Genomic DNA, 21,460 nt, shown 5'->3' with positions numbered 1-21,460 from the left:
AGGGAGGGTGAGAGATGTCTTGCAGGGAAATGTCAGACCTTTGCAGGAAATCTAAATTATGTTTACGTTGGATGGATCTGATGCGAAATAAACACTAAATAATTCAGCATTAATTTGCCTCTGCTCCCTTTGACTTTCCACAGAGCTCTGTCTGTCTGTCTGTCTGTCTGTCTGTCTGTCCGTCCGTCCGTCCGTCCGTCCGTCCGTCCGTCCGTCCGTCCGTCCGTCCGTCCGTCCGTCCGTCCGTCCGTCCGTCCGTCCGTCCGTCCGTCCGTCCGTCCCGTCCGTCCCGTCCGTCCGTCCGTCCGTCTCTCTCTCTCTCTCTCTCTCTCTCTCTCTCTCTCTCTCTCTCTCTCTCTCTCTCTCTCTCTCTCTCTCTCTCTCTCTCTCTCTCTGTCTCTCTCTCTCTCTGTCTCTCTCTCTGTACTGGAAGATGTATTTGCTGAAGTGAAAGTATAATGAGAACTCTCAATTCCTCATCGCTATTCACTCCGGGGGAGGTAGTTTAGCCTCTTGGGTAAATTAGATTACTGAATAATGCCTGCTGGTTAACTGTTGAGTGGTATTGATAGATGGTTGGTAGAGGGAAAGAGCTTCAAACTGGACAGGTCCTAGACAGTTCAAAGGGCCACAGTTGGACTATTATTCATACTAACAAAAAGAAAACTGCATCATAACAAGAAAATAAATTGAACAATAGAAAAGCAGGCCAGACACTGAAGGAGGATGGAAGCCAACAAATCAGGTCATTGAATACATAAATACTGTAATTATATCAGGGGCAAGAATCAGCCCTGTTTCCCATGGTCATTGCTGCAATGTATCTACATAATAACACACATAAAGCCAGTCACATCTTGACTTGGGGGCTCAGCTGCCTCTGCCTAACTTCTGAATGTATTAACCTTTCCAAACAGAGAACTTAGACTCATTGCCCTCTCTCTTTCCGGAGCAAGAGCTGACCTTTATTCATATAATAAATCATGGGAAAATAAACAGTGAAAAACTCTAGTCCCCCATAGATGATAAGCAGTGAAAAACTCTAGTCCCCCCAAAGATGATTTCAGCAGAGATAGCTCCTCTGTTCAGTGTGCACCTTGGAGCATGTGTCAGAATAGCTTTGCAGATGTCTGTGCCCACGGATGGGGCAGGTTAATATTCACAGCCTGTGTGTAGGAGAGCACTTAAGAACAATAAAGGAGGGGGCTCCGTTCTCCAGACAGCCATGGGTAAGAGCAATCCTCTTGTACCTATCAATCACCTGTCTCCTGCATCCGCTACCATATTTATTCTGCATCCAGATTGCATTTACATGATTGAGTGCACATGACTTTTTTAAGGATGGGCACCCACAGAACTGACTTTTAAATGGTCATTAGGACCCCCCCTCCCTTCACGCAGATTAATCCTGCCTGATTGCTCTGCCTGCAAATCTGTCCCTCAGAAGCCATGGGTGGGCGCTGCCCGCCCAGCTTGCCTCACTTCTGCTCCCCCTTTCTTTCTCTCTGCCTCTGCTATCCTTCATACGTCCTTGAAGGTGAAGACTAGCACTTTACTGTGTGTCTGTGTGTGCATGTTGATGGATTGTGGCAGACCATTTCAATCCGCTGCTTAAACTTAAGCAGCTCTTATTAAACAGGCCCTGATGTTAGCGAGGTGGTAGGCAGACATTAGCAGAAAGGCAGCCCATGCCACCACGTGTCTACCAAATGTGCCTGTGGACAGATTTGGGCTTAACTAACTCGGGGCTACAACTCCAGAATACAAATCAGGGTTGGCAAAGACGGCGATGAGAGCCAAACGAGGTGAAGCCTGACAAATACTCCCTCTAGCCTGCAGGACGGGCAAGAAATCAAATTAGAGACCTCCATTTTCTCACTAAAACCCTGGAGCGAGACACTCCAACACAAACGCCTGTAGGATGGATAGGAATGGCAGGCTGTGCAATAGACAGGTTTGACATGGATCAACTGCCTGATTAAGCCAGTGTTTAAGTCCACTGATCCAAATCCTTATGGGGAAACAACATCATGCACCAACCAACATGGAGACAATTACACATGCACCTTGAATGGTGTTGGTCCCGAAGCTGAAAGACCCCATGTTGCACTGTCAGCTCCACAAGCAGAAGTAGATGCATGAAGATGGACAGCCAGAGAGTGATGGGATGTGATGCTATGCTGTCAACAACACATTGTTGAGGTTGCGCCTTGGGCAATTATGGAGTAAGCCTGTGGGCAGCTGTTGCTGTAGCTCCCCAGAAATGTCGGACACTTACAAGCACAAACACACATACACGCATGCCCACACACACACACACACACACGCATGCCCACACACACGCGCGCACACACACACGGACACACACACACTCACACACACTTTCGCTAATTTCAAACACGTGTACAGGTAATTGTGATTGCTCTCAGGGATTGAATGCTGGCATGCAACCCAGCCAGCAGCATCCAGTGAAGAGTGTTGAAATTGTCTCTAGAAGTCTCTGTGGATCCATGGAGTAGCTCTCTCAGAGGAAGGGTCTAGTCTTGTGAGACTAAGGAAGGCTGTGTGCTGCGCTGGCCCCGTTGCACGCTGGCGCTAGGGCACTGGGCTGAGAGACTGGGACACTTTCTGAGCAGAGAGCCAGCACGCACCCGTTCCATTGTTAGTTCCTGTCTCGGACTTAATGGAGAAACCGGTCATGGCTGGCAGAGCCTCCTTGGCTGTTCCGGACACGGTGAACACATCTGAGATGGTAGGTAGACACAGCAGAATTCAATCTGTTCGCTCCCACCCCGGCTTTACCAGGACTTTAGTTCTTTCAAAAACAATTAAGCAGAATGAGGTTTTCCCGTTTGTTTAGCTTTCTCTTTTTAATTAGAAAGTTAAGTATTTGTTTTTAAAGGCCAGGGCTTTGGCTTGGTGCCCGGGTTAGGGAGCTTTTGAAAAATGTCTTATTAATGACAATCCTGCCAAATCCCTGTTCCCCTGGGGGCATCGATCACACCACGCTGCCCTGTGCACAGGCACCCTGCCAGCCTGGAGAGGTACATCTCAGCCTAGATACATCTCTCTACGATGACTATAACTTATTGCACTGACAGTAGGTAAACTGATGTATAAGCCAGTTATTGTAGTCAGTATTAAACATGTAAGTCCCAGAGCTTCCACTGAATGACTCTCTGGACCCAAGGTGCCCTGTGAGTCAGAGGTCTGCTTCTGTTACTGTTACCAGAGAGAGAGACACTCTGGGTCTTACCAATTGAAATACTGTTCCTGCATGGCAGAGTCAACACAGAAGATCTAATTGGAAGAGTATGCAGTATGGATGGAGGTTGTTACAACACTTACATCTTCACCTGGCCTCTAACCTAGACATGCCATTTTGTACCCAGCGGTGTGAGTCACAGGCAGGTGTGCATGACTGTCACCTGTGCTACCGCCTGCCCGTGCCCCAAGTGTGCTGTCTTAATGAGAAGTGAGCCAGCCCTCCTAGTTTGGCCTAAATTAATTAATCAGTCCTCATTATGCACACTGTTCCTCAGTAATTGCGAGCACAGGCACAGTGATGAATGATAGTAGAAGAGTGAAAGCATTCTCATTAACAGGGAAAAGTGTTTGACCACCCTTATAATGAGGCCTCTCCCTTCCTGCTACACACACAGGTGCCCCCACTCACTTACACACACTCTCTCTCCTCCTCCTCTCCCCACCCCCACTTTCTCTCTCCTCCTCCTCTCTCCCCACATCTCTCTCTCTCTCTCTCTCTCTCTCTCTCTCTCTCTCTCTCTCTCTAAAACAGTGAGCGCACTGGGACTCCCTGAACGAGACAAGAGCAGCGAACTCATTTCAGATAAATGGCCAACAGCGTGCTGGTGGGGTCTTGCAGGGTCAGGAAAGCAGTGGGTTTTTGCCATGTAGGCTATGCCTGACTAAGTTGGAGCTTAGCTGGAGTTGCGTAGGGAAGGGTCAATTTAATGGAAGGTTATGTGGCTAAGAATGGTATTGATATTCAAAACCCAGGGAACTTCATCAGTCAGTAAACTCTCTGTAAAGATTCTCACATCCTTATTCAAACAAAATAATTAATGAATTTTTTCAATGCTCTAAAACAGTACCTTAGCCAGACGCCATCAAATGTCTACTGTTTGAGGTGCTCACGAGTAGCATTGACCCCCTAACTAAACTATCTGAAATGTGATTTAAACCCCAAAGCCCCTCAATTAAACCCCTGTGTGTCATTGGCACACCCTGCCGCTATCATTCCCCTCCATCTGTGGCTCTCATTTGATGTGCCTCACTGATAATGTTCCATATGCCAGTTGACAAATTGGAGAGTTTTGGTTCTGTGAAGGGCTGTGAGGGGCGTGAGGTTCACTCTGCCCAACAGGGAGGATGCTGGGTAAGACTGCTCCTGAGAGGAGGAGGCCACAGTCCTTCCATCTGTTTCACCTCTCTATCAGCTCTCTCTCTCTCTCTCTGTCTCTCTTTGAGGAAACTTCAGGGACCAGCGTTGTGTCTTTTAACCAGTTTTCAACATCTTTCAATACAATTTTCACTCACTAAATAAGAATATGTAGTTGTATCAAGTTTCAATGTCACATGCACAAGTAAAGTGAAATGCCTTTCTTGCAAGCTCTAAACCCAACAATGCAGCAATCAACATCAATTTGAAAGGTCTGCTAAATGACTTAAATGTAAATGTAAATGTAAAACACAATCAAACTCACAGAACAGGACCACCGAGTGCTGAAGCACATAGCGTGTAAAAAACGTCTGTCCTCGGTTGCGACACTCCCTACCGAGTTCCAAACTGCCTCTGGAAGCATCGTCAGCACAAGAACTGTTCATCGGGAGCTTCATGAAATGGATTTCCATTTTGTTTGGAGAAGGCCATTTTCCTGTTTCAGCATGACAATACCCCCCTGCCCATACAGAAATGGCCTTTTGAGATTGGTGTGGAAGAACTTGACTGGCCTGCACAGGGCCCTGACCTCAACCCCATCGAACACCTTTGGAATGAATTGGAATGCCGACTGCAAGCCAGGCCCAATCGCCCAACATCAGCGCCCGACCTCACTAATGCTCTTGCAGCTGAATGTAAGCAAGTCCCTGCAGCAATGTTCCAACATCTCGTGGAAAGTCTTCCCAGAAGAGTGGAGGCTGTTATAGCAGCAAATGGGGGGGGGGACCAACTCCATGTTAATGCCCATGATTTTGGAATGAGATGTTCGATGAGCAGGTGTACGTACACATGCATAGGCCTGCTCACTTCTGTGAGCAGGCCTTTCTAATCGACCTGGCCCGGGTATCCTGGAAGGACATTGACCTCATCCCGTCAGTTGAGGATGCCTGGTCATTCTTTAAGAGTAACTTCCTCACCATTTTAGATAAGCATGCTCCGTTCAAAAAATGCAGAACTAAGAACAGATACAGCCCTTGGTTCACTCCAGACCTGACTGCCCTCGACCAGCACAAAAACATCCTGTGGCGAACTGCAATAGCATCGAACAGTCCCCGCGATATGCAACTGTTCAGGGAAGTCAGGAACCAATACACGCAGTCAGTCAGGAAAGCTAAGGCCAGCTTCTTCAGGCAGAAGTTTGCATCCTGTAGCTCCAACTCCAAAAAGTTCTGGGACACTGTGAGGTCCATGGAGAACTCGAGCACCTCCTCCCAGCTGCCCACTGCACTGAGGCTAGGGAACACGGTCACCACCGACAAATCCATGATTATCGAAAACTTCAACAAGCATTTCTCACCGTCTGGCCATGCCTTCCGCCTGGCCACTCCTACCTCGGCCAACAGCTCCGGGCCCCCCCACAGCTCCTCGCCCAAGCCTCTCCAGGTTCTCCTTTACCCAAATCCAGATAACAGATGTTCTGAAAGAGCTGCAAAACCTGGACCCGTATAAATCAGCTGGGCTTGACAATCTGGACCCTCTATTTCTGAAACTATCCGCCGCCATCGTCGCAACCCCTATTACCAGCCTGTTCAACCTCTCTTTCATATCGTCTGAGATCCCCAAGGATTGAAAGCTGCTGCAGTCATCCCCTCTTCAAAGGGGGAGACACCCTGGACCCAAACTGTTACAGACCTATATCCATCCTGCCCTGCCTATCTAAGGTCTTGAAAGCCAAGTCAACAAACAGGTCACTGACCATCTCGAATCCCACCGTACCTTCTCCGCTATGCAATCTGGTTTCCGAGCCGGTCACGGGTGCACCTCAGCCACACTCAAGGTACTAAACGACATCATAACTGCCATCGATAAAAGACAGTACTGTGCAGCCGTCTTCATCGACCTTGCCAAGGCTTTCGACTCTGTCAATCACCAGATTCTTATCGGCAGACTCAGTAGCCTCGGTTTTTCGGATGACTGCCTTGCGTGGTTCACCAATTACTTTGCAGACAGAGTTCAGTGTGTCAAACCGGAGGGCATGCTGTCCGGTCCTCTGGCAGTCTCTATGGGGGTGCCACAGGGTTCAATTCTCGGGCCGACTCTTTTCTCTGTATATATCAATGATGTTGGTCTTGCTGCGGGCGATTCCCTGATCCACCTCTACGCAGACGACACCATTCTACATACTTTCGGCCCGTCATTGGACACTGTGCTATCTAACCTCCAAACGAGCTTCAATGCCATACAACACTCCTTCCGTGGCCTCCAACTGCTCTTAAACGCTAGTAAAACCAAATGCATGCTTTTCAACCGATTGCTGCCTGCACCCGCATGCCCGACTAGCATTACCACACTGGATGGTTCCGACCTTAAATATGTGGACACCTATAAGTACCTAGGTGTCTGGCTAGACTGCAAGCTCTCCTTCCAGACCCATATCAAACATCTCCAATCGAAAATCAAATCAAGAGTCGGCTTTCTATTCCGCAACAAAGCCTCCTTCACTCACGCTGCCAAGCTTACCCTAGTAAAACTGACTATTCTACCGATCCTCGACTTCGGCGATGTCATCTACAAAATCGCTTCCAACACTCTACTCAGCAAACTGGATGCAGTTTATCACAGTGCCATCCGTTTTGTCACTAAAGCACCTTATACTACCCACCACTGCGACTTGTATGCTCTAGTCGGCTGGCCCTCGCTACATATTAGTCGCCAGACCCACTGGCTCCAGGTCATCTACAAGGCCATGCTAGGTAAAGCTCCGCCTTATCTCAGTTCACTGGTCACAATGGCAACACCGTTATCCGTAGCACGCGCTCCAGCAGGTGTATCCCACTGATCATCCCTAAAGCCAACACCTCATTCGGCCGCCTTTCATTCCAGTACTCTGCTGCCTGTGACTGGAACGAATTGCAAAAATCGCTGAAGTTGGAGACTTTTATCTCCCTCACCAACTTCAAACATCAGCTATCTGAGCAGCTAACCGATCGCTGCAGCTGTACATAATCTATTGGTAAATAGCCCACCCATTTTCACCTACCTCATCCCCACATTTTTTATTTATTTACTTTTCTGCTCTTTTGCACACCAATATCTCTACCTGTACATGATCATCTGATCATTTATCACTCCAGTGTTAATCTGCAATATTGTAATTATTCGCCTACCTCCTCATGCCTTTTGCACACATTGAATAAAGACTCCCCTTTTTTTCTACTGTGTTATTGACTTGTTAATTATTTACTCCATGTGTAACTCTGTGTTGTCTGTTCACACTTTATCTTGGCCAGGTCGCAGTTGCAAATGAGAACTTGTTCTCAACTAGCCTACCTGGTTAAATAAAGGTGAAATAAAATAAAATTAAAATAAAATGTATAGGAGCTCTGCCGATGTGGATGGGACGTGCTCGTCCCCCCCATTTCCTGTAGTCCATGATTAGCTCATTGGTCTTACTGACTTTGAGGTTAGTGGTTGTTGTCCCAGCACCACACTGCCAGGTCTCTGACCTCCTTCCTGTAGACTCATTGTCACCGGTGATCAGGCCTACCACTGTAGTGTCATCAGCAAACTTGATGATGGTGTTGGAGTTGTATATGGATGTACAGTCTTGGGTGAACAGGGAGTGCAGGGGGGAACAAGCACACACCCCTGTGGGAGCAGTGATGTTGCCCCACTATCTGGGGTCGGCCCACCAGGAAGTCCTGGATCCACAATGGTGTTGAACACTGAGCTGTAGTCAATTAACAGCATTCTCATATACAGTGGGGCAAAAAAAGTATTTAGTCAGCCACCAATTGTGCATGTTCTCCCACTTAAAAAGATGAGAGAGGCCTGTAATGTTCATCATAGGTACACTTCAACTATGACAGACAAAATTAGAAAAAAAAATCCAGAAAATCACATTGTAGGATTTTTAATGAATTTATTTGCAAATGATGGTGGAAAATAAGTATTTGGTCACCTACAAACAAGCAAGATTTCTGGCTCTTACAGACCTGTAACTTCTTCTTTAAGAGGCTCCTCTGTCCTCCACTTGTTACCTGTATTAATTAATTAATGGCACCTGTTTGAACTTGTTATCTGTCAGGATTTGGCCAGGGTTGTTCCGGTTTTTGGTCACTAGATGCCCCCATTGTGCCTTTTGACCTTTTGTTTTCCCTTGATCCCCATTATTATTTGCACCTGTGCCTCGTTTCCCCTGATTGTATTTAAACCCTTTGTTTTCCTCTGTTCTTTGCTCTGTGTTTGTATGTTAGCACCCAGCCCTAGTACTATGAGAACTCTTGTTGTTCCCGGTGGACTCTCTTGTGGAATTCTGTTTTTTGTTCTTGTTTGTTTGTTTTTTGAGTATCTTTTGAGGCTTTTTGTGCTTTACCTTCCACCTTGTGGATTTACCTTTTTTGTCTTGGAGGATTACCTTTGTTCTTGTAGGATTCCTTTTGAGGTTGTGGAGTTACATGTTTTCCTGAAGAACTTCACTTTTTACTTCATTAAATACACCGTCTCAAGTACTGCTGTGTCTGCCTCATCTTCTGGGTTCTGCCGACTATTCGTGGCTCAGTTGGTTAAGTGACTGTTTCTCACTCCGGAGACCCGGGTTCGTAACCGGGTCCTGACACTTATCAGTATAAAAGACACCTGTCCACAACCTCAAAAAGTCACACTCCAAACTCCACTATGGCCAAGACCAAAGAGCTGTCAAAGGACATCAGAAACAAAATTGTAGACCTGCACCAGGCTGGGAAGACTGAATCTGCAATAGGTAAGCAGCTTGGTTTGAAGAAATCAACTGTGGGAGCAATTATTAGGAAATGGAAGACATACAAGACCACAGGATAATCTCCCTCGATCTGGGGCTCCACGCAAGATCTCATCCCGTGGGGTCAAAATGATCACAAGAATGGTGAGCAAAAATCCCAGAACCACACGGGGGGACCTAGTGAATGACCTGCAGAGAGCTGGGACCAAAGTAACAAAGCCTACCATCAGTAACACACTACGCCGCCAGGGACTCAAATCCTGCAGTGCCAGACGTGTCCCCCTGCTTAAGCCAGTACATGTCCAGGCCCGTTTGCTAGAGAGCATTTGGAAGATGTAGAAGAAGATTGAGAGAATGTCATATGGTCAGATGATACCAAAATATCACTTTTTGGTAAAAACTCAACTCGCCATGTTTGGAGGACAAAGAATTCTTTGTTGCATCCAAAGAACACCATACCTATTGTGAAGCATGGGGGTGGAAACATCATGCTTTGGGGCTGTTTTTCTGCAAAGGGACCAGGACGACTGATCCGTGTAAAGGAAAGAATGAATGTGGCCATGTATCGTGAGATTTTGAGTGAAAACCTCCTTCCATCAGCAAGGGCATTGAAGATGAAACGTGTCTGGGTCTTTCAGCATGACAATGATCCCAAACACACCGCCCGGTCAACAAAGGAGTGGCTTCGTAAGAAGCATTTCAAGGTCCTGGAGTGGCCTAGCCAGTCTCCAGATCTCAACCCCATAGAAAATATTTGGAGGGAGTTTAAAGTCTGTGTTGCCCAGCAACAGCCCCAAAACATCACTGCTCTAGAGCATGGAGGAATGGGCCAAAATACCAGCAACAGTGTGTGAAAACCTTGTGAAGACTTACAGAAAACGTTTGACCCCTGTCATTGCCAACAAAGGGTATATAACAAAGTATTGAGATAAACTTTTGTTATTGACCAAATACTTATTTTCCACCATAATTTGCAAATAAATTCATTAAAAATCCTACAATGTGATTTTCTGGATTTTTTTTCTCATTTTGTCAGTCATAGTTGAAGTGTACCTATGATGAAAATTACAGGCCTCTCTCATCTTTTTAAGTGGGAGAACTTGCACAATTGGTGGCTGACTAAATACTTTTTTGCCTCACTGTAGGTATTTCTCTTATCTAGGTGGGTGAGGGCAGTGTGGAGGGCCATTGAGAATGCGTTGTCTATGGATCTGTTGGTGTGGCATGTGAATTGGAGTGGGTCTAGGTTGTCTGGGATTATGGAGGTGATGTGTGCCATAACCAGCCTTTCAAAGCACTTCATGGTTATAGAAGTGAGTGCTACAGGGCAGTAGTCATAGTGGCACGAAGCCTTAGAATTCTTAAGAACAGAAATGGCGGTAGTACAGACTGAGACAATGAGAGGTTGAACATTACCGTGAATTTGCCTGCCAGCTGATCTGTGAGTGCTCTGAGAACGCGCCCTGGAATACTGTCCGGCCCCACGGCCTTGCAGATGTTGACCTGATTATAGACCTTACTCACGTCGGCCTCAGGGAACAGACAGTCCTCTGGGTCCGTAGGGGCCCTCACGCACAGCAGGGTGTTGCTATTGTCAAAGTGTGCATAAAATGCATCGAGTTTGTCTGGTAGAGAAGCATCGTTGGGAATGTCACGGGTAGATCTGCCTTTGTAATCCATAATGGACTGTAGCCTCTGCCACATGCGGAGGGCGTCGGAGTCTGTGTATTATGATTCCACTGTAGTCCTATATTTTCCTTTTGCTCGTTTGTTGACTGTGCGGAGGTCACAGCGGGACGTCTTGTACTTGTTCCAACATTGGGAGTGACATGTCATCTATTACCCTAATGATATAACATAATGATGGAACAATGGATAGGCAGACGATAACAAACAAGCAGATATCAATCAGGACAGGAAATGACTGTATATCTGCCTGAGTAATCTGCTGGCGGCAGGCAGGCACTGCAGCAGCCCATTCATGTGTTTGAGTAGGGACTTGACTTCATGTTCTCCGTGTTTGCAGTGATTCAACCCTGTGAAGAACATTAAGTATTCCTCCATGCTTTAACGTTAACCTTTCAAAGCTTTTGCCTCTGCTACTGCTTCAGGCAAAAACATGCTTCACGTCTGATGAGAAGAAATATGTACAGTGCACACTCTCATGGGAGTCAAACTGCTATTAAACTCTGTGTACAGCATGCACTGTAAAAAAAAAAAAAAAGTAAAATTCACAAATCTAGTTGTTTCAACAAATTATTATTAAGTAACTGGTTCCACAGCCTTTTTTTGGTTAACTCAACTTCTCAGTCAGTGTTACCAGTACTTAGCATTTTTAGTCGGACCAAACCTCGCTCCAACATGAGAAAGCGTATGCAAAAATGATGTGTTTTCTCAATTTGTCTCATATGTTAATTCAACTACAAATGATTATTTTGCCATCTTACCTAAAAAAAAGGCTGTGGAACTAGTTACATGCACAGTGCTTTGAACATACAATGTTTTCAACTCAAATATTTAACACTCATTGACTGTGCATGTTAATTTATACAGCAGTTATTATTCAACAGGTCCGGACCTGGGATTTGAACCCACAACCTCTTGGTTCATGCCACGCCGATCGTCCTGCTATTCCACCATGTCGGTGCCAATTATCAGTCAATCTGACACTTTCTTCATAATTGATTTGATTGACTTATTTCAGCAATTTGAGGTTTTTCTGTATAGTTGTCTAATGTTGGTGGGGAATATTTTCAAGTTACTACTTAATCACTATGATAAATAAAATAGTTTTCCTTGAGTGTACTTTTAACAGCTTAGATTTACTTTGAAGTGCAAAGTGTAGCAATACAGGTGAAATCGGTCATTGACCTAGACATGGTGGTATAGCCGGATGCTGTGAACCAAGAGGTTGTGATCCCAGGTGAGGAAATGTTGATTAGTAATTACTGTATGAATGAAAATGTACAATCAAATAAATATTTAGTGGTCACATAAACCAAATACAACAGGTGTGGACTTTACAGTGAAATGCTTACTTATGAGCCCATTCTCAACAGTCCAGAGTTAAAAAGTAAGACACATATTTGCTAAAGGAAATAGTAATACAATAAAAACAATAACGAGGCTGTATACAAGGAGTACCAGTACCGAGTCAATGTGCGAGGTAGTTGAGGTAATTGAGGTAGTACAGTTTGTACATGTGGGTAGGGGTAAAATAGACTTGTCAATCAGGCTATATACTAAACAGAGTTTCAGCAGCATGTGTCAAGTGTGTCTATGTGTGAGTGTGTTTGTGTGGTGTCAATGTGTGTGCTTGTGCATGTGTGTGTGTGAGCGTATGTAGTGTATCTGTGTAAATGTGTGCGTGTTGGAGAGTTAGTGTAATACGTGTGAGTGGAGTCTAGTGAGTGTGCATAGAGCCAGTCTAAGGAAGTCAAAGCAAATCAATTAAGATAAATACATTAGAAAGGGGGTCAAGGTAAATAGTCCAGGTAGCCATTTGACTAACTGTTCAGCAGTCTTATGGCTTGGGGGTATGTATGTGTGCCAAATATGTAAGTTGAAAACAATATATGTTAAAAGCACTGTGTGTGTAACTATAACCAAGTTCCATAGCCTTTTGTCTTAGGTAAGATGGCAAAATAATAGTTTCTAGTTGAATGAACATATGAGACAAATTGAGCAAAAACATAATTTTAAGTTGACTGAATGTTATCTACACTGCTAGAAAAAAATAAAGGGAACACGAAAAGAACACATCCTAGATCTGAATGAATGAAATATTCTTATTAAATACTTTTTTCTTTACATAGTTGAATGTGCTGACAACAAAACCACACAAAAATTATCAATGGAAATCAAATTTAGCAACCCATGGAGGTCTGGGAGTCACACTCAAAATTAAAGTGGAAAACCACACTACAGGCTGATCCAACTTTGATGTAATGTCCTTAAAACAAGTCCAAATGAGGCTCAGTAGTATGTGTGGCCTCCACGTGCCTGTATGACCTCCCTACAACGCCTGGGCATGCTCTTGATGAGGTGGCGGATGGTCTCCTGAGGGATCTCCTCCCAGACCTGGACTAAAGCATCCGCCAACTCCTGGACAGTCTGTGGTGCAACGTGGCGTTGGTGGATGGAGCGAGACAGGATGTCCCAGATGTGCTCAATTGGATTCAGGTCTGGGAAACGGGCGGGCCAGTCCATAGCATCAATGCCTTCCTCTTGTAGGAACTGCTGACACACTCCAGCCACATGAGGTCAAGCATTGTCTTGCATTAGGAGGAACCCAGGGCCAACCACACCAGCATATGGTCTCACAAGGGGTCTGAGGATCTCATCTCGGTGCCTAATGGCAGTCAGGCTACCTCTGGCGAGCACATGGAGGGCTGTGCGGCCCCCCAAAGAAATGCCACCCCACACCATGACTGACCCACCGACAAACCGGTCATGCTGGAGGATGTTGCAGGCAGCAGAACGTTCTCCACGGTGTCTCCAGACTCTGTCACATCTGTCACATGTGCTCAGTGTGAACCGGCTTTCATCTGTGAAGAGCACATGGCGCCAGTGGCGAATTTGCCAATTTTGGTGTTCTCTGTGAAATGCCAAACGTCCTGCACGGTGTTGGGCTGTAAGCACAACCCCCACCTGTGGACGTCGGGCCCTCATACCACCCTCATGGAGTCTCATTCTGACCGTTTGAGCAGACACATGCACATTTGTGGCCTGCTGGAGGTCATTTTGCAGGGCTCTGGCAGTGCTCCTCCTGCTCTTCCTTGCACAAAGGCGGAGGTAGCGGTCCTGCTGCTGGGTTGTTGCCCTCCTACGGCCTCCTCCACGTCTCCTGATGTACTGGCCTGTCTCCTGGTAGCGCCTCCATGCTCTGGACACTACGCTGACAAACACAGCAAACCTTCTTGCCACAGCTCGCATTGATGTCCCATCCTGGATGAGCTGCACTACCTGAGCCACTTGTGTGGGTTGTAGACTCCGTGTCATGCTACCACTAGAGTGAAAGCACAGCCAGCATTCAAAAGTGACCAAAACATCAGCCAGGAAGCATAGGAACTGAGAAGTGGTCTGTGGTCACCACCTGCAGAACCACTCCTTTATTGGGGGTGTCTTGCTAATTGCCTATAATTTCCAACTGTTGTCTATTCCATTTGCACAACAGCATGTGAAATTTATTGTCAATCAGTGTTGCTTCCTAAGTGGACAGTTTGATTTCACAGAAGTGTGATTGACTTGGAGTTACATTGTTGTTTAAGTGTTCCCTTTATTTTTTGAGCAGTGTATGTTTTCTCATGTTGGGTTCAGCAAAAAATGTTAAGTTCATGTAACATTTTGACCGAAAAGTTGAGTAAATAATAAAAAGGATGTGGAACCAGTTATTTAATTATATTTAGTTGAAACAAATAGAGTGTGACGCTAGCTTATGAAACCCATACTAAACATCACACACACACACACACACACACACACACACACGCACACACACACACACACGCACGCACGCACGCACGCACGCACGCACACACACGCACACACACACACACACACACACACACACACACACACACACACACACACACACACACACACACACACACAGTGTATACAGTATAAGATGAGTGAGGCAGGTGTGTGTGTGTGTGTGTGTGTGTGTGTGTGTGTGTGTGTGTGTGTGTGTGTGTGTGTGTGTGTGTGTGTGTGTGTGGTGAATTAACATTGTTGAGAGGGCTGGGTAAGTGCCTCAGAGTGGTCTCACTGCCAGAGCATATTCATTTCAAAGCCAACTCTGAGACACACACTAGGGAAAGGGAGAGCATGGAGGCTTAGTGGATAATCTGGTCAGAGAGTGTGCTGGAAGCTGTGCTGAATATTCAATACAATGGATGAAAACATAGATTTCAACATCAGTAGCAATGCTCTCCCTTTAGGATAGTTCCACAATCTGAGATTTTACCTTGTGTACTTGCAGCATTCCTTTGCCTGTGTTTGAGAGTGTGTCCATGAGTGTGCACGTTTTTGTGTGCGAGTGAAAAAGACTCACTAGCAGGACTTGACATCTACTCTTTATGTTTTTCATAAAAGAAGAAAAGCAAGTTGTGACCTTAAATGACATAAGGTTGGCTTGAACTGCATCCAGCAATGTTTGGTTTCACATTGGTTCTGGGAACGAAGCCATTAGCTTCCTGACCGGTAAAACAGAAAAGTTTTTAATCGTTCTGAAAACGGAAGTGGAAATTTCACCTGTTGTGTGAACGTTTCTTTTTATGTTGCAGGGAGATTCTGAGAACATTTTACTCCAGTTCCTTTAAAGGCTTCCTGGGTGGTTTTATTAACGCTCTGAAAACCAAAATTATATGTCATTTTGAGATTTTTAGATAACTTCCTTAAAACTTTCACAAGAATTTAAAAAAATACTTTTAGGAAGACTGCTAGCTTATTTTGGGTTAACTTTTTTGAACTCCAAGAACCGATAGAACACATTATTGTGACACAACATCACGGGGATTCAAACCTATAATCTTCTGTTCTCTATCCATGGAATTACTCCACTGCGCCACCAGAATGTGGCAAGGTTTTCTTTTACACATAGAAACCTGATTATTTTAGTCTATTCAAACAGACCCCATTTCTAAGGAAACAAACACTCATTAAGATCAACTGTGGCCAATCAGTGGATGAGGCCAACACACCTGAACAAACAGACGATAGAGTTTTGTTGACACTGAGAATGGAATGTATTTGTGGAATCTATTTTCTGAACATTACTAAGGTTTTCTTGTGGTGTTTATGGAAAGTTTTCTTAATGTTTCCGGAACAATTTGAGAACAACTTTAAATAGAACCAAGAGGAAAACTGTAGGAAACGTTGTGCTGAAGTACTGAAATTCCCACAAAAGATCATTGTTTCTTAACGTTTCTGATAGGCTAATTGACCTCATTTGAATCAATTGGAGGTGTACCTGTGGATGTATTTTAAGGCCTACCTTCAAACTCTTGATGCTTCACATCATGGGGAAATCAAAAGAAATCGGCGAAGACATCAGAAAAAGAATTGTGGACCTCCACAAGTCTGGTTCATCCTTGGGAGCAATTTCCAAATGCCTGAAGGTACCACATTCATCTGTACAAACAATAGTACGCAAGTATAAACATCATGGGACCACTCAGCTGTCATACTAGGGAGGAGACGCGTTCTGTCTCCTAGAGATGAACGTACTTTGGTGCGAAAAGTGCAAATAAATCCCAGACAACAGCAAAGGACCTTGTGAAGATGCTGGAGGAAACAGGTACAAAAGTATCTACAACCACAGTAAAACGAGTCCTATATCGACATAACCTGAAAGGCCACTCAGCAAGGAAGAAGCCATTCTCCCAAAACCGCCATAAAAAACCCAGACTACGGTTTGCAACTGCACATAAGGACAAAGATTGTACTTTTTGGAAAATGTCCTCTCGTCTGATGAAACAAAAATAGAACTGCTTGGCCATAATGACCATCGTTATGTTTGGAGGTAAAAGGGCGAGGCTTGCAAGCCAAAGAACACCATCCTAACCGTGAAGCATGGGGGTGGCAGCATCATGTTATGGGGGTGCTTTGCTGCAGGAGGGGCTGGTGCACTTCACAAAATAGATGACACTTATGTGGATATATTGAAGCAAAATCTCAAGACATCAGTCAGGAAGTTAAAGCTTGGTCACAAATGGGTCTTCCAAATGGACAATGACCCCAGGCATACTTCCAAAGTTGTGGCAAAATGGCTTAAGGACAACAAAGTCAAGGTATTGGAGTGGCCATCATAAAGCACTGACTTCAACCCTATAGACAATTTGTTGGCAGAACTGAAAAAGCATGTGCGAGCAAGGAAGCCTACGAACCTGACTCAGTTGCACCGGCTCTGTCAGGAGGAATGGGCCAAAATTCACCCAACTTATTGTGGGAAGCTTGTGGAAGGCTACCCGAAATGTTTGACCCAAGTTAAACAATTTAAAGGCAATGCTACCAAATACTCATTGAGTGTATGTAAACTTCTGACCCACTGGGAATGTGATGAAAGAAGTAAAAGCTTAAATAAATAATTCTCTCTACTATTATTCTGACATTTCACATTCTTAAAATAAAGTGCTGATCCTAGCTGACCTTAGACATGGAAATTTTACTCGGATTAAATGTCAGGAATTATGAAAAACTGAGTTTAAATGTATTTGGCTAAGGTGTATGTAAACTTAGGTCTACCTTTGGCTAATCGGATGGCTCAGATTATCGTGTCTGCTGTAACGTAGCAGGTAAAAAGGAAAGTTCTTACTGTGAGAAAGCCAGCATCCCGGAATTGCCTCTTCACTATCGACGTTGAGACTGGTGCTTTGCAGGTACTATTTAATGAAGCTGCCAGTTGAGGACTTGTGAGGCGTCTGTTTCTCTAACTAGACACTCTAATATACTTGTCCTCTTGCTCAGCTGTGCACCGGGGCCTCCCACTCCTCTTTCTATTCTGGTTAGAGCCAGTTGCGCTGTTCTGTGAAGGGAGTAGTACACAGCATTGTACGAGATCTTCAGTTTCTTGCCGATTTCTCGCAAGGAATAACCTTAATTTCTCAGAAGAATAGACTGACGAGTTTCAGAAGAAAGGTCTTTGCATCTGGCCATTTTGAGCCTGTAATCGAACCCACAAATGCTGATGCTCTAGATATTCAACTAGTCTAAAGAAGGCCAGTTTTATTGCTTCTTTAATCAGCAATACAGTTTTCAACTGTGCTAAGATAATTGCAAAAGGGTTTTCTAATGATCAATTAGCCTTTTAAAATGATAAACTTGGATTAGCTAACACAACGTGCTATTGGAACACAGGAGTGATGGTTGCTGATAATGGGCCTCTGTACGCCTGATAACTGATAATGGGCCTCTGTATGTAGATATTCCATTAAAAATCTGCCGTTTCCAGCTACAATAGTCATTTACAACATTAATAACGTCTACACTGTATTTATGATCAATTTGATGTTATTTTAATGGACAAAGAATGTGCTTTTCTTTAAAAAACAAGGACAATTCTAAGTGACCCCAGACTTTTGAATGGTAGTGTATATATTTTTAAATGTTGTGAACAACAATGCATTGGCAATAGCCTATAGCCTACTGCACAAACCTCATGGCAACAGTACTTTTTTTAACGGGTGAATGTTGCATAGGCTTAAGTTTATGTCATGTTTGTATTTTGACTCAGAAAGTGATCAGAGACTCAGAAAACATTGATGACCACCGTGTTCAAGTAATGAAATACAATGAAAATAATGTTATATTTTTTGTCAAGTTACTTAACCTATTCATGTGGGAGTTCCAAATATCTCTAACTGTCGCGCCAGAGTGAGTTTATTTATGAGTGTCAGAATGCACTCACTGTTCCACAATGTGATTGTTACATAAGAGTTAATGCATGCTGCTCTCAAACCAAGGCACGCTTGCTGATAATTATCGATAGGCTGTTTCAACTTGTCAATAAAAATAAAAAATTCGAACAAGTTTTATTTTCTAGCAACTGTTTGAATTAAGGTGTGTTCTGCCTCCTCATTAATTCACATAGAAGTAGCACATTTCACTATTGCGGACAATTTACATTTGAGGCATTACTGAGCCAGACAAATGTTTCTCTTTGACAGAGCCCAAGCACTTCCCCAGTATTTCCCCAGATCAAGTATGCAGACATTTGTGCATCTATTGGCACTTGCATTGCATTCATTGTTGTTGTCTTTACTACTAATAACTTTGGACATGTGTGCAAAGTATGTGCCTTATTGTGTTATCATTATAGCTTGTTTCTGTATATCATGTTGTCTTCTTCACTGCAGCACACCCTTTGTACGTATGGAGCATACGTGTAGTGTATTTTCTGTTTTATTCACGTTTTCAAGTTCTGGTGACAAATCATGCATTCTGATTCTTGAATAGATTGTGATGGACACAAATTATGTGCATTTTGAAAGGTTGTGATGTACTTTTTTGAAGGTTGTTCTGATTATGAGGAGGTAATGCTAAGCTAATTGCCAGCAATGGGTGGGGCCATGCTTGTTGACATCATACAATGCATTCTGTTGTCACGTAAACGTCAGACCAAAGATGTGAAGGGATGGTTCATTAGTCTTTCAAGTGAACTTCCGTAAGTGAATGATGGAAGTGAATGATGGTAGACGACACAACTCCCTTCAACATACATACTGCAAACAGACCAAACTCATCATCAAACTCTTACATTTGGTTGACATGAAAAACAAACATGGCAGCGCGCACAAACTACCCATCGTTGGATTACTTGTACATTTTTTAAAAGTGTTTTACTCAATTATGTCGACCACTGGTGAGCTCACACGTGATGAATTGTAAATACTAATTTCTATTAACTAATTCATATTATGGTTTCTGTCAGTCAAGAGCTAAATAGGACCGTTTGTGTTAGGTCACTCTTTCCCCAGTAAGAGCTACAACTAATACAGCCTACATTTTCCGGTCTGGATGAGAGTTATATTATGCTGTTGCTACTTCTGTGAATGTCGGAACACAATGAGGACATAACTGCGTGAAGACTGTTTATGCAAAATGTTTCTGTGTAAAAACAGTGTGGCCAACTCAAACGCTGACTGCTGTGTCTATCGTAACTGAACGTTCTAAATGACCGGTTTGAGCGTATGTTGCATGGACCATGTAGAATGATCACACCTGTGTTAGTATGTGTCAGAGGGTTAAATGCACTAACAATGTTCCAAAGCCAAGCAACTATCCTGCACCATTCACAGAAAGCTGTACGCTAAATCACCAAAGGACAACCACACTCTCACCAAGCTGTAAGCTTGCTGAGCAGTGACCACTATGGCTGCTGTTGGAGCGGAGAACTGTCTCTTACACTTGGATGTCCAGCATAATCCTCTTGTCCTCTTCCACGTGGATGCCCCAGATGCAGTCCTGGCCTTTGTCGTAGGTCTCCGGCCAGTTTGGAGAGAGAACCACCCCGGCTGAGTCTGTGATTTCACCACTACACACAGCTGGGACACACACGCACAAACACAGAGTCAAATCCAAATAGTGAGAAACACATACATTCATGGCCAACACAAACACCAATATCAAACTAACAACATGTAGGTCTACTCACAGTAAAGTGATTGAACATCTAAAATGTCAGTGCCAGCTGAACTAATGATATGAAATAATACGTGGTTTCGCTGTAGGTCTGGGGACTGTGGGACATCTTTCACATGCCATGTGAATTCACATGGGTAAATAAGAGACAGCGATGAAAGAGCATCACTGCTGAACAGAATAGCATTCATAATGACTTTCCATGCTCATTGAAAACTCAAGAGCAAGAGGGGTGGTATAGAACCATTACAAATGGCTAACTAGGTAAAATACAGTACTGTAGCTCAGCAGAAATTGAATCCTTTAATGTCTACCTTTGCTGAAGAGCTGTAAGATCAAGGGCAGTGTGGTGTGGGGCAGTGCGGGGGAAGTAGATAAAGTGTAAGAGGTTGTGAGGTCAGTGTGTGTGTGTGTGTGTGTGTCTGTGGGAAAGAGAGAGAGTGAGAGAGAAAAAGCTCAAGTAAAAGGGGGAAAGGGACCAAAAGAGTGAGAGAAAGAGAGAGAGAAAAAGAAAGAAAGAAAGGAAGAATTAATGAAAGAAAAGGATGGCAAAAGAGAAAGAGAGAGCAGCAGGGAGAAAGAGAGAATACACCTAGGCTTTGATCGCCACTGGCCATATGACTCAGTGTGTAGCCTAAACTGCACAGGGGAATACCTTCAGTCTGTTGCACTACCGAAACCTGCCCTAGAAACATATGGGCTAGGATGCATTACATTTTGAAAAGTCATTGACGATCAGATCCTGGGAGACTGGGTTTATCGTGACTGGGGTTCCTAGATTGTACTCAGATGCTGATAGAGAATTAGCCAAACATGAGCAGGGGAAATTCTGTGGCCTGGCTTTGAAATGGGATGAGGACTCACCCCTGCAGGCTGGCTCTGTCTCATTCCACTGGGGGTTCTCTGCGTCCAGACATTCAATGATGACTGAGCCCTGCTCCAGAGTGTAGCCAGGGTCACAGGCAAATTCCACCACCGCACCCACACCGTAGGCCGTGTCACTGCTGGTGAAGTTGCCATACTTCACAAAGGGCCCATAGCATGTGCCCTTTGCAAAAGCTGCAGGACAGAAATCACACATGGATGTTTTGTTCCAATAAGTCACCATCAATTCTCAATTTGACATTAGTTAGCATAGGTTGAATAAATGTTAGTAT

At 44.4% G+C, this 21,460-nt stretch overlaps 1 protein-coding gene across 7 annotated transcripts in view; it reads right to left on the bottom strand.

Annotated features, from left to right (window-relative positions):
• Positions 1-21,460, bottom strand: part of LOC118390288 (seizure protein 6 homolog) — a 224,556-nt gene that overhangs the window by 14,713 nt on the left and 188,383 nt on the right. For all 7 annotated transcript variants that reach the window (XR_004826930.2, XR_004826931.2, XM_035780708.2 and 4 more), the window contains exons 8-9: positions 21,168-21,362; positions 20,068-20,206 (exon numbers count right to left, since the gene is read on the bottom strand). Coding sequence is in view for 5 of the 7 variants with exons in the window: in XM_035780708.2 (XP_035636601.1) it covers positions 20,068-20,206; positions 21,168-21,362 (334 nt within the window). In the remaining 2 variants the exon portion in view is untranslated. The remainder of the gene's footprint in view (positions 1-20,067; positions 20,207-21,167; positions 21,363-21,460) is intronic.

The sequence above is a fragment of the Oncorhynchus keta genome, chromosome 11 (assembly GCF_023373465.1).
Source record: "Oncorhynchus keta strain PuntledgeMale-10-30-2019 chromosome 11, Oket_V2, whole genome shotgun sequence".
NCBI lineage: Eukaryota > Metazoa > Chordata > Actinopteri > Salmoniformes > Salmonidae > Oncorhynchus > Oncorhynchus keta.
The sequence above is the reverse complement of the archived record's forward strand: the minus strand, read 5'-3'. Positions and strand labels throughout refer to the sequence as shown.